At 49.6% G+C, this 13,493-nt stretch overlaps 3 protein-coding genes across 3 annotated transcripts; all 3 read right to left on the bottom strand.

Annotated features, from left to right (window-relative positions):
• Nucleotides 1–590: 590 nt before the first annotated feature.
• On the bottom strand, nt 591–3,344 carry N7446_012904 (uncharacterized protein; the record flags this gene model as incomplete). The annotated part of the gene is made up of 3 exons (XM_058521646.1): nt 591–2,614; nt 2,671–3,169; nt 3,228–3,344. 3 exons carry the CDS (start codon nt 3,342–3,344, stop codon nt 591–593), a joined length of 2,640 nt encoding a protein of 879 aa, XP_058365123.1.
• A 3,171-nt stretch (nt 3,345–6,515) lies between these two features.
• N7446_012903 (uncharacterized protein) lies at nt 6,516–6,923 on the bottom strand (the record flags this gene model as incomplete). Its single annotated transcript, XM_058521645.1, has 1 exon — nt 6,516–6,923. The coding sequence occupies one exon, from the start codon at nt 6,921–6,923 to the stop codon at nt 6,516–6,518; it is 408 nt and encodes a 135-aa protein (XP_058365122.1).
• A 1,400-nt stretch (nt 6,924–8,323) lies between these two features.
• Nucleotides 8,324–12,403, bottom strand: N7446_012902 (ABC transporter ATP-binding protein; the record flags this gene model as incomplete). The annotated part of the gene is made up of 1 exon (XM_058521644.1): nt 8,324–12,403. The coding sequence occupies one exon, from the start codon at nt 12,401–12,403 to the stop codon at nt 8,324–8,326; it is 4,080 nt and encodes a 1,359-aa protein (XP_058365121.1).
• Nucleotides 12,404–13,493: the final 1,090 nt, after the last annotated feature.

Below are 13,493 nucleotides of genomic sequence, written 5' to 3'. Positions count from 1 at the left end.
TTGCCGGAGCTTCCTGGCAACTCAAGCGAACCGCACGGTGTATCTCCGTGAACGTGGAGTAACAAACGTCACGGCGGACTACTCCCCGAACTATGTGGGGAGATCGGGGAAATGGCTGCCGAGACTATCCAAGCAGGTCGGCCGAGCTGACTGTCGCCCTAAAGGGAAAATCTGGCGATCGGTTCTGGATCGGTTCTAAATGTGGTATATTCAGGCACTTTTACTCTTTGTGGATACGCCACAGGGCTTTTATACTTGTTTAGTCGGTAACGTGCAGAACCGCCAATTCCAAGACTATTCGGAACTGAGGGTTTCCAGCCTTTTCAGGTCATATTTTCTTATAAAGGGTAGTAAGCAGGCAATTTATCGCGATGTCTAATTATAGATTAGGGTAAGAGAACGACTTGTACGGTATATCAGCCTGTGAAGCAGGTAATGAAAATAATATAACTGATCATAACTTCCGTCCATCCCCTATTCAAAATAGGACAGATACGAAGGTAGAAGGTGCCCAACGGACAATAAAAGTTAAAGCCTGAGTATATAAAAAGGCATGCTGAGGCCCGTCACCTGCTAGAACAGCTCTATAGCTAATTGTCGGCTGGGGGAGCATATGTGATCCCAAAGTTGACCGACCGCACGGTTTGATAATCACTCGGGTTAGTGCGGTTGCCAAAGATCCTCAGCGCACGCACAACTAAAGAGTAATTTCCGGCCGGAACATACGATCCGTTTGCCAATTCGCCTGTCCATGATGTGGGGCTTGGGCCAGTCACGCCATCAACACTCCGGGGGAGGGCTGTCTGGGGAGCATACACTGGGAGGATAGCGTGGCTGTTGGCGGGCTTGACGCCGACGAGGAGCAGATCCGTTCCCATGGAAAGCTGGGTCTGGAAGATGGGGTAGCTGGTGTTCGCGCGGTCTATCGAGTCGTTCTCGCCCGGCACGACGAACTGGTGGTTGGCCTGGACGGCTTGTTGGGTGCTGCTGTCGATGAGAGAATTGCTACCTTGCGTGGTATCTAGGATCGTCACGTTGCGCATAGCGGTGGCAACACCCAGGTATGGAACTGAGAAAGAATCATTCGTTGTGGTCCCGTTGAACGTGATGAATCCGCTGTAGACCGGGATGCGACGGGCGATGAGACCCTTGGGCGGGGTGGCAGTGACCTTTAACACAGCAGACCCACCGGCGGCCACGCGCACGCTGGATGAGCTGAACTTCAGCGAGGCACCCTCGGTTGTGCGGTCCACGAAATTGCCGAGCTTGTTTACTTGGGGGATGGAACTGTTGTCGGACAATGCGTAGACAGTAGCGGCGCCCACATGGCTGACAGTGTAGACACGCGACTCGGAGGCGGTGTTGTTGATGCGGATATATGCCGGGGCGATATGCTCGGTGTCATTGAAGGCGACAGTGCTTACATTGAACTTGGTGGTGGTGTGCACAAGCTGGTAGGCATCGATAAGACCACCTCCCTGCTGCGCTACGGAGGCCAGGAAAGGCGAGGCTGTAACGCCATCGTGGAACACATTTGGGGTGGCAGTGGTCGACAACAGAGACTTGATCTCAGCAGGAGTCACTTTGCCCTTGCCGCGAGCCTCCATCAAGAGAGCAATACAGCCAGCAACGTAGGGGGTCGCCATCGAGGTACCAGTGTCGATGGCGTAGCTGCCCTCAAGGACCGGCCATGTCGACAGCATGAACCCACCGACCCCTGAGACTGCTGTCACAGGGAGGAGCTCGTTGCTGGGCCCCCACTGACTGAAATCACTAACTTGGCCACCAGATTGAGGGTTTTCCTCATTGGTAAAGAAAGTCTTGGAGTTCTTTTCGCTGGTCATGTGCAGGGTGACGTTGGCTCCAGATGCGACCAGTTTCACCCAGTTCGCGCCAGTCTGAGAAGAGACCATTCCCAGGCCTACCAAACCAGGGTCCTGAACGGGGAGCTCATAGGTGCCTGGTGCATTGTTATAAAACAGGATGTTCTTAGCACCGGCCTTCACCGCGTTGGCCTGCTGCTGACTGCCTTTGCAGCCACCATAGCGGATGAGCACGATCTTGTCGGAGACATCGGGGTGGCCTGCCGTCCACGGCTCGCAAGAATCACCCACGACGGATGCATTCAGGCTGCTCGGGTAGAGAGAGTAGGTGCCATTCTTGAAGTCGGATGTACCCGCGAGCTGCCAACCAAATTCCTTGGTGGTGTTTCGGGTGGAATATGAGGCTCCAGTCAGTAGCAGGGGACTATACAAGTTGTTGAAGGATCCAATGCCGATGCCGGCGGAGTTGTCGATACCATTCGAGGCCAGGAACAGACCTAAACTTCCTTCATTGCCACTTGCAATGAAGGAGGGAAGACCAGCCTCGGCCAATTTCTGGATCAGTTGTCCCCACGGTTCGTCACTCCAGCCCTTGTACGTGCCGAACGATGCCGAGATGATGTCTGCTTTGTCCTCGTAGGCCATCTTGAAAGCGGCAGCGACAATGTCGGTACCGGTGTGTACTGAAGGCGTCCCAAGGACCTTGTAGTGACCCAGGGTCACATTCGGGGCCACGCCGGTGAAGTTGTAGGGGTTAGGCTGAGCAGCAATCAGTCCAGAGACATGAGTACCTACAGGCTATCAGCTGAAAGATCCAGATATTCTGCATCCCTGAAGGCAAACATACCATGTCCACTGTGGCCTTCCCACGGGTCAGTAGTGTTGTCAAGGAAGTTGAAACCGAACTCAACCAAGCAGCCCTTGCCAAAGCAGCCTCCAAGCGCGGGATGTTTGTAGTCAACGCCGGAGTCAACAACCGCTACGCGAATACCTGTTCCTAGGTAGCCCTGCTGGCGCAACTTGTCAACTCCGGTCATGATGTGAGGGTAATCATTGCCTTCGTGACCTGCTGTGTTACGGCGTCGAATACCATGAGTGGGAGGACTACGGCGGGCGGGTGCGCCATGGGCAATGCTCGTAGCGTCGCGTTTGGAGTGGTGCAGCTCCCGGACTGGGGAGACCTTCTTGACCACAGGCCACGAGGAGATCTGCTTGACAATGGCAGCCTCGCTCTGGTCGTCGAGCAAAGTGAAAGATCCGCCATGGAAGAGAGCAAAGGACAAGTCATGGTTGAGACTGGCGGGAATGCCGTGGGCATTCAGTGTGGAGAGGAAGCTGGCTGGGGACTATATAAGTTAGTATATCTATGCGATTTGCCATGGCGGCGCTGATATGTAGACGAACAATCTTGGAATCAGCAAACTCGACTATGTATTTTTGGGCAATAGGGTCGCCATGTCCTGCCAGAGCCACCGGCAGGGTTGCCAGGAAGGCGCCCACCCATGACCAAACAGGGGCCATATTGAAACGAATGACTGGATCAAAAAACGATCCGAAAGGAGCGACTGGGAAGTAAATCAAGGAGTGACGAGTATGGAAAAGAATGAATGAAACAAAATGAAAAACCACCCCTACCCGCCCATATATCTCGATGGTATGCATCAATGGATCTTTTGTGCACTAAGATCTCGTATTGTGGTGATCGGCGTAGATAGTCGCCGATCTTCTTCGATTGAGGTCTGTCGATCAAGCCACAAGAAAAGGGTCTCTACGTGAGTGGCTCCACGGAGATTAGGCACGGCACGGCCGAGATGAACATGTCGCCGGGGAACACCATGTGTCCGGAGTAACGTTATGTAGACGGGGATACATAGTAAAGAATGTTGTCAATGCAATTAGGTGAGAATTTTCCCCATATTAACTGAAGCATCAAGGTACATATTATCCCTTCTCTGGTGTTCTCCCGTTCGGTTCCGGCATCGTGGTAACCGTGGGCCGCCAAGTAAAAGGTTCTCTCCTTTGCAGGGGTTCGATGGGCTATTACGGCACAATTCTCCATGTGCTCTTTTATGGGATGTCGGAGCAGCTGAAATTGGCAAGTGCTCCAATATGCATAAGTTAGTACATACATAACTACTTTCTATGTATACTTTAGCTTAGGGCAAGGTGTCTTATTCATCCTATGATCAATGTTCTAACATGAGGCTACACACCTGTATTACGCGTGCGCCGAATACTCTTTCTCTCGCTATTTTCCATAATCTACAGTTTCAGTGATACCAGGGCTCTCCCATTCCAGCGGGGCAGAGCACGCAATATGACGCCTTCAAGAAGCTTGGAACAATCGTTGTAAAACACAATGCATGTCCAGTATTTACACAGCAATTGTAGCCTACATACCGCTTCGGGTCAATGTAAATGAATCACTGTTGTAATGCAGGGCAATGAGTGTTTGAGTATATCTGACATGACCTTCGAGGTTGATTTCCAATCAACAGGATGCGTCGTACAGATACCTCGGAAACTATTTCCGACGGCGCGGCTCTATTTTGATCTGAACCAGCCTCATTTGTATCACAAGAATTGCACAGACTCTTGCCTGTAGTATTCAGGACTCTTCCTCGGTCTCGCCCCGGTTTCCCACTCTCGTAATATTTCCGAACATAACATAGTATGAGGATGGTTGGATCCAATGACTTGCTTTTGCTTGGCTAAACAATCCGTCGCCAAATTAATGGCATCTGCAGTTTTGCCGGAACGTTTCCAGATGCATGCAAGATTCTGCATGCTTCTCAGCATGTCAGGATGGTCCTTCCCGAGTTTGGTCTTATGTTTCTCGGTCACATGTAGGAAGAGCTGATCGGCCTCACCCCAATGTTCCAGGTGAAAAACCGTTTCTGCGAGGTTGCCCATAATAGACAGCGTGTCGGGATGGTCTTCGCCGAGTTTATTCTTGCAAGTCACCATCACCTGCGGCTCAAGCTGCTTGGCCTCCCCCTATCGGCCCTGGTTCTAGTATGTCCCTGCCAAGTGACCTATGCCCCTTAGCGTGTCGGGGTGGTCCTCGCCGACATTGGTCTTAGAAATTTCTGTCGCCTGCATACTTCTCGGCCTCCTCCCACCAGCCTTGGGCTCCATAAGTTAACGCTAGGTGAATCGTGCTTGACAGCGTGTTGCCATGTTCTGAACGTAAGATTCTTTTCTTGACTTTCGGCACTTGTAGTTGTAGTGATTCAGCCTCCTGCAATCGGCCTTCCGCAAGGTATATCACTGCGAGGATTTCCATGATTCCCGTGCTCCGTTGTGTATCTTGATGCTTCTCACCCAAATATCGGAGTCTTCCGTGGTAACTTGCATAACATTCCCCGTTATAAGGGAGCGCTGCCGAGTCAAGAAGAGAAAGCTTTGCTTCGTGGGACTGAGCGAGCGCTGATTCCCCGTGCGGAAGTTTTACTGGCAGGTTTCCATATTTTCATCATGGTCCGCGGGAAATGCCTCAGATATTTTCGATGAATATTCCTTTCCACCCTTCGACCCGTCCCTGGATTCGAAGCCATCTCAATGTAGCTAGTTGCACTAGACGATGCATCCGGGAGACTTTAGGATCTTTGTCTGTTGATATGAAAGAATAGTGTTGCATTGTTTCAATATCTTCCTCAGATGTATCATTCCTGGGTTGTGAGTAGGTCTATCGCTGACTCTTTGACCTGCCGAACATAGTCAAAGGATATCTGCCACGAAACTAGGATCGAGTCCTTGACTTCCCAGTCTCGGTTGATATGCCTGCTTCATAGTCAAGAAGCGCCATGGCTTGATCGCCACTTTGAATCTCTTCAAGGTTCGCGATGGAAGAAGTCCTCCACGCTAAGGAAATTGCCCTATATCAAAGGATGGTCGCGATCGATGAACAAAACTTGGTAGCGGAGATGACCTTGAAAAAAAAAAAGCCACAGAAGCACAGCCCTTAGAGGACCAAGGTCGCTCCGAATTAATCGAACAGCTCCAAGACCAACGCGGATTCACTTGATGGGTCTCAAAAGCTACTAGAACGCCTGTTCGAAAAGGCTCACCAGGTGCGCACCGGGCACAGGATCACCAACGTTGACATGAGCGATGGTGGAAAGCTATTCATCGGCCCCATCAACTGCGAATATGATAACGGAAAGGTCCATCAGGAAAATCACGACATCAAGGCCACGAACCATGGCAAAGGAGTAGTGGGAATAATCAAAGGCTTTGGTGTTAGTGCGTTACTCAATGACTAGGTATGGTACTGGGGGCTAAGGGATTAGGCATGAATCATATGATCAGCATTGAATATGTTATTACGTATCACTCTCTATAAAGGAGGTGAAGGCCCCTTTCTAATTAGGGTTAGGTCTACAGAGGCTTAATATGATAAATAGAGGACTATTCCGTAGTCCTTCTCTATCTAAAGGAAGTAGATGGGTCATTGTCTTGATTAGGGAAGAAATCTTTATACGTAAAAGACCTTCAGTAGCTCGTTGCTTTAGATATTGACTTCTATCGTGTGTAAAAGTTTAGAATTCTCCTATGAACTAGAATCCGAATGTAGCTTTGAAGAAAACCAGAATATAGTATTGACATTATGGCTGAACAGAATGAAAACTATCAAAGCGTAGGAGGTGCAGTTCAGTACTTATTTGAAGTTAAACAAGTAGGGCTAGTTTGTCACCTTCCCTCCGGGAACCAAGGCTCATGCCGGAAAGTGATGCTCAATGACCCCCACTTAGGACGAGTAGAAATAACAGTGAGATATTTGCGAAGCTCGCACAGATCATCACACAGATGCAAAGAACTGCTATAGGTGAACTCGGTTCCCACTAACTCAAATATTTTCCGCTCGTATCCAGAAGTAAGATGAGCGCGATGCTCAACAATTGTAACATCCACCGGAGGGGGAGGAATGACAACAGAGAACCTAGACTTGCCTTTACAAGAAGCAATCTGATCCCTAACCTCCGCATACTGCGGCTCCCAGATTTTGAACATTTCTGTCCATTTGGGGTCGTCGCCGTTCTGTGAGAGCGAAGAGCACATCTCCCAAACAAGGTGTGATGCGCACACGAATTTGTGCATATTTTCTACCTTGATCCCTGTCACAGGACCGTGTTCACGTCGAAGTTCAAATAGCGATTTGGGCAAAGAGAGATCTCTAATTTTATAGTTAGTAATGGCTCGTCGCATAACATGGCAGAGTGTTTGGGGAATCCGGGCTGTTTCTTGGGTTCTCTCTATGGCTCTTTCACGAGTGCTTTCATGAGTCCTTTTTATGGTCCTAATGGTCCTCGTCGGGGCCCTCTTTGGGACCTTCTTTGGGGATCTTCCTTCTAGGGCTGCTAGGGCATCTGCATGATATGCAGGTTGATAGGGGATAGAAGACCAAGCGCGGTAAGCCTCTTCGTGAGCTCTTTCGGAATTCACCCTGGTTGGAAGCTGTGTTCTAGGACCGGGGTTAAACTCAATAGGAAGTTTGATGTCCTTCTTCACTTTAGGTTGAGGTGGCATAGTTGAATATTTAGTCAACTGGTTATATAGTATTTGTGGAACGGAACTGTATAGAGTAACGAAGCTCACGGTGTAAAATTGGTGAAATAGTAAGGTATATGATCCTATTTCCTGTGGAGAAACCACGGCTTATATATCTATCACATCCGTTGTCTACGGGGGCTAAATTTGATGTCAAAGAGGCGTTCTCCTCTTTGCTCTTGTTCATTCAAAGGCGATCCCAAGACAATGCTTATTGTCAACGAGTCTTATTCTTCTTTGTTCGAAGAACATCAAGTTTACAAAAGAACAAGGCCATTCTTTGTTTTCTATATATTTCAACCTCGGATTCAAGGATATAACGCGCTTTATTCAAGGCCATAAATTAGTATACGTACCACTGATCTCTACGCGAAAGCCTCGAAGCGAGTATACCGTTTTATTGGCCTCTCGTTTTTCGATTCCCTTTTCCCATCATCGAGTTATTTAGAAATAGTGGGTTGACTATGTAGATTATATAACGGTAGGGGTTTCAAAGGACTTATGCTCGTGGCTATAATCTGAGAAACATATTATTGGGTCTAGTGTCTCTAGTGCAATGACACCAGACAACGTCGATATATTACACGCCACGCTGAGCCCACCCCGCCCGTTCCCCCAGTGTTGCCCGTATCATAGCTATAGTGCAGTCTAAGCAAGGCAAGAACGAATTGCTAAACCACCCCTCATACCAAGAAGGTCTTCTGTCATGGAACCGTGGACACGAGGATTTACGAGGGACAGAAAGGGGGATTTTCCATAACATGGCGCAGTATCTTAAAGGGCTGTCTTGCAGTGAGAAAGACAAGGGGAGGCCAACGGGGAGGAGTAGCAATAAGAGAAACAGGAAGAGAAACAGCAATGGTGTATACCGTATATATGTTCGTCTATATATTATCTTTCTAACGCCATACACAAAAGTCCAATCCAAAAAGCCACGAAACCCCCATATATCAAGTCTCCAACGACTGATGAATAACATTCGTCCGATAAGACTCACTAGCCTGAACAAGCTCATCATGAGTCCCCTGCTCAACACAACGCCCATCTTCAATAAGATAAATGCAATCAGCCCGATGAATAGTGTTCAATCGATGGGCAATAGCAACGATGGTCGTACGACCAGCAAGCGTAGCCAGCGCCTCCTGGATCCTCTTCTCGGACTCAACATCTAATGCACTAGTCGATTCATCGAGAAGTAACATGCGCGGGCGACGAACAAGTGCTCGGGCAATTGATAGCCGTTGTCTCTGTCCGCCAGAGAATTGTTTTCCGTCGTGGCTACATTGCGTTTGGTATCCTTGAGGTAACGCCATTATCACCTCGTGGACATTGGCCATCTGGCATGCTCCTTCGATTTCGGCTTGTGTTGGTTGGTGGCCGGGTCGGGCTCCGAGGCCGATGTTGAATGCGACAGTGCCTTCGAACATCACGTTTTCTTGTGGGACGAGCGCAATGTCGTCGCGGAATACTGTGCCTAGTTGCCGGGTGATATTGACGCCGTCGATTATTACTGCACCGGACTCTGGACGGTAGAAGCGCTCGAGCATGGCGAATGTTGTTGATTTACCAGAGCCGCTGGGGCCGACGAGGGCGCAAAATTGACCGGGCTGAATTCTTAGGCTCAGACCACGGAGGACGGGCTGGCCTGGTCGGGAGGGATACTCGAAGTGGACGTTTTGGAGCTCGGCACCGATACCGCTCATCATTGGAGGTGCTTCGGTTGAGTTGAGCAAACGCCGTTCTGGGTGTGCTGCTTCAGGGTCAGGTATCTTCTCTTCAAGAAGATTGACGTCGACCTTCTGGCCCTTCGTCTCAAAGTTCAGCTCCTCGTCGCTGGATCGGGTGGTGAGCAGCTCAGCAATGTTCGATGCTGCTAGTCCAGCCTTGGAGATATCAGGTGCAAGGGCAAACATCTGTCCGCAAGACTGGGTACTGAACAAAAGAGCCGGCAACACAATGAAGAATTGAGTCTGAGAGTAGAGTCCAGCGATGATCTGCCGAGTACCCCACCAGTAGGCTAGGGCATAGACAAGATTGCTAATGCTGAACGCCGTTGCAAGGAAAACATTGCCAAAGGCAATCGACTTCAATGTCTCGCGGTACGGGGCTTTGAGTGCCCGTTCATAGACTGCATAGGACTGCTTCTCCAGGGAAAATGCCGACACAGCCCGTATGTTACTGACGGCTTCAACAGTAATGGCTGTCGCTTTCGCAAAAGCCTTCTGATGTCGTTCAGCGAACTGGGCCTGGGTGCGTAGCTTCATCATGCCCGCGATCAGGAGCACAGGGATTGTGGGCAGAAGAACGATAGCAATCTTCCACGCAATAGCGAACGATATCACCATACCAGCCACTAAGTTGACGGCAGTAGCCAGCAACAGCCCGATGGTTGTTCCAGTGATGCTGCTCAATGCAGTGGCATCACCGGTGATGTATGTAATGAGAGTTCCCGGAGAGCGATCGTCATCACCATGCCACGTCATAGTCTGGTTCAAGAGAGATCGTAGTGAGAGGACTCGGATCCGGTAGAGGATCTTGTCGGCTGCCCAGCCATATGCACAGCCGCTGATCACATTTGCGCCTAGCTCAATCAGAGCCATAATGAAGAATAGTAATCCGTATAGGTTTCCACCTGATCGGATACCGTCTGCTCCACCACAGGGGCTCAATGCGCCAACCGTATGTCCGAAGATGACGGCCTCGGCGGAATAGCTACCACCGATAATGACGGACATGACAAAGCCTATTAGGATGAAGTGCATGTTCGGACGCAGTAGAGACCAAGTGAATTTTGTGGTGAACCAACCCGAGCGCTTGGACTTTTTCTTTGCCTTGAGCTCTTTTTCGCGTCGTTTCCGTTCTTTTTTGGTCTCCTTTTTGACAACACCCTCGTATGCAGGCAAAGTTTCATCCGTGACATCGGTACCAAGAACATCCAATAAAGCCTCCTTGTTGTCCACTGGCAATGTCTCGATAATGGCAGTCTCTCTGGTTTGGCGGATAGGATCCTGTTTAAGCGTACCGATGCTCAATTTTCCAAGATTCTGAAGGCGGACCATCTCAGCATATGAGCCTCCCTTTGCGACTAGCTCTGCATGAGGTCCTTCTTCAACCACTCTGCCTTTCTGGATGACTACAATTTTGTGTGCATCCTTTGCCGTGGCGAGACGGTGTGCAATTGAGACAGTAGTCACACGTTCCGACACCTTGGCCAGTGCCTCTTGGATTAATTGTTCACTGGTAGAATCCAATGCTGCCGTCGCCTCATCGAGGATGAGCAATGTTGGTTCTCGCACTAGAGCTCTAGCTAGGGCAATGCGCTGCTTCTGGCCTCCACTCAGCATGTTGCCAGATGAGCCTGCGGTTGTAGCAAGGCCATGTGGTAGGGCGTCAATGAAGCTCAAAGCATTTGAACTGGTGGCAGCCTGTCGTACTAAAGTCACGATCTCGGCCACTTTAGGATCATGACCTTCAAGTGCTTTCTTTTCTGAAAGACCTGTGCGAAGTTGGGCGACTAGGTCAGGGAGAGTGGAATCGAAGATGAAGGGGGCCAAAGATTGGTGGTGTTCAGCTGCAGAGGTGACGAGTCCATAGGCGATGTTTTCCAGGATTGAGCGGTCCAGCAATGATGGCTCTTGTTGTACAAAGCCAATGTTCCCTCTCAGATACTTCACGTTCAAATCACGGAAGTTTTGGTTTCCAATGGAGATTTCTCCAGACAGGGGATCATAGAAACGCTCCAAAAGGGCCACAATGGTCGACTTGCCTCCGCCAGATGGACCAACAATTGCAGTGTGTTTCCGAGGCGGAATGGCAAAGTCGACACCTTTGAGAACAGGCACGTCCGAGCGAGACGGGTATGTGAAGTGCACATCTCGGAAAGTGATGTCTTCGGAATTGAAAGGTGCAAACTTATCACCAGAATCGGATGTCCCATCAATGTTCGATTCACGGTGAATGACCTCGAGTAGTCTATCAGCTGCGCCAGCCGCGGAAGCAAAGACGTGAACGAATGGCGCGACTTGACTGAGAATGAACGAAGCATCAATCAGGACGAAGATGACCGTGTATACCGCACCCACTGACACCCCCGTCCCGCCAGCTTCCACCGAGTCCGCGATCAAACGAGCACCTTCCCAGAAAGCCAAGGCATTGGCGCTGTAAGCAACGAAATAAAGAAATCCCAATTGACAAGCATGGGTTGCAGCCTTCTTAAGAGCATCTATCCGAGATTCGGAGAGATAATCCGCAAACAACCTTTCTAGTCGATCGTGCGCGTTGAAAGCATGCACCAGCATCAAATGCGACAAGCTCGAAGAGGCAATAGACGTAGCAGCATTAGCACGCTGGCTGATCCGCCCACCATATTTCTTGATATAATATCCTCCCACATAAGTCATTGCAAAGAAACACGGCACCACCGACATCAACATGCCCGCAATCTGCGGGACTTTGATGAACGCAACGACATACGAAGCCACAAAATATGAAACGGTAGAAATGACCAAACCGACTTTCTCCGAGGTACCGGATTGCACGACCTCGATATCACCCACGAGTCTGGAAACGACATCTCCGGCTGGTAGACTCTCGATATAGCCCGTTTCTTGCCTAATCACGCTTTCGAAGTAGCGGCGACGGTATCGCCGGGCGATGCGTTCGCTGATCAAACTCCAGCAGCTGCAGTGGATATAGATAAAGCAGAAATTGGCGATGGTAATATAGATCACGTAGAGGACTTTTGTGCGTACTGAGCCTGTTACGTCGGCATTTGATGTTTCGGATGGGACGCAGGTAGCCGTGTTTAGGTCGTTTATTAGATCACCGAAGACGATACCGAGGAGTGGAAAGGGGATGCCTGCCGCAACGGCAAAGAAGACAGCAGTTACGATGAGGAGGACATCGGTCTTTGTGTAATCGAGGGAGAAAAGGAGACGGGTGTATGAGAAGAATTTGCCGAGGCCCTGCTTAGTGGGAATGCACTTGTTCAAGTACTTCGCCTTGACATGGTCAGTTTTATACTTGGGCATCTTTTGGCTGTGGACATACCACTTGGGACCTCTTCCTCTCTGGTATATCTTCTGTCTCTGTAGACATATCTTTGGATCACACTAGCCAGCTAGTGCACGCAGAGGATCAACGGTCCTGCCACGAACCGACAAGATCTAGCAACCGTCTTTAACGGTTGGAATGAATCGGTATCCCACAGCCAGAACAAAAGTTCCACTCAAACCAAGTCCATTGATTGACTTAACTCAGCAATTCCATAAACGAGTCTCCGTAACAAAAAGCAGAGCGCACAGCGACTCCGCAAGACCAGGAAGAAGTATAGAGCAAAGAAAGGCCCAGAAAAAGGGCAAGAAAAGCAAGAACCCATCCCACTAACCACCAAAAGGCCCAAGCGAAGCAAACCAGGAACCAAACCCCCAACTCCGACATCCGATCAAAGTCCGTCGCGCACAGTGGAGCAAACCGACACCCACATGCCACCATTCAGAACGCCAAAAGACGGGAACAGAATCTTAGGCCTCGACGATCGATTCCCAGAATGGCAGTCATCAATCTCGTGTTGCCCCTCCGCCTCGGAGAATGTTGGGACCTGGCATCGTGCCAAGGGCAAGAGTGCTGTAACGTTCTCCATCGAATCCGTAAGAAGGGTTTTCATCCAATGAGGTGGCGAGCAGTGGATGGTAGAACCCCTTTTCTGTTTTCTATTCTCCACTTCGGCTTTTTATCTCCATCTGATAAGTTTGTGCGTGCAGAAGTGGAAGTTTATTCAAGGGTTTATTCGGTCACCGGTATTAGAGGGGTTGTGACTTGCTTCGCTGCTTTTGTCAGTCTATGCTAGGATGCGGGTTTAATGCTTATTCTTAGGGTGTTATATTATGCTCTTTTATTTTGTTAGCCATATCCCTTTAGAAGACGTGGACGTAGATTCACGGATGTGGCGTCCTCTTTTATCAATCATTTTATCAATCAGATTAGATTCACGCGGAAGTGCAAAAGTGAAAAACTCAGTCAAAGCAAAACCTTGAAAAGCAAGGTGCGAGTCTTGGAATTTGCCGTGTCTCCACTAAAATCAGGGTCCAGGTCTGACCGCGGGAATAAATTTGACGATCG

Source organism: Penicillium canescens (genome assembly GCF_028828765.1).
Source record: "Penicillium canescens strain IBT 15451 chromosome Unknown utg000011l_segment0_segment0, whole genome shotgun sequence".
Classification (NCBI taxonomy): domain Eukaryota; kingdom Fungi; phylum Ascomycota; class Eurotiomycetes; order Eurotiales; family Aspergillaceae; genus Penicillium; species Penicillium canescens.
The sequence above is the reverse complement of the archived record's forward strand: the minus strand, read 5'-3'. Positions and strand labels throughout refer to the sequence as shown.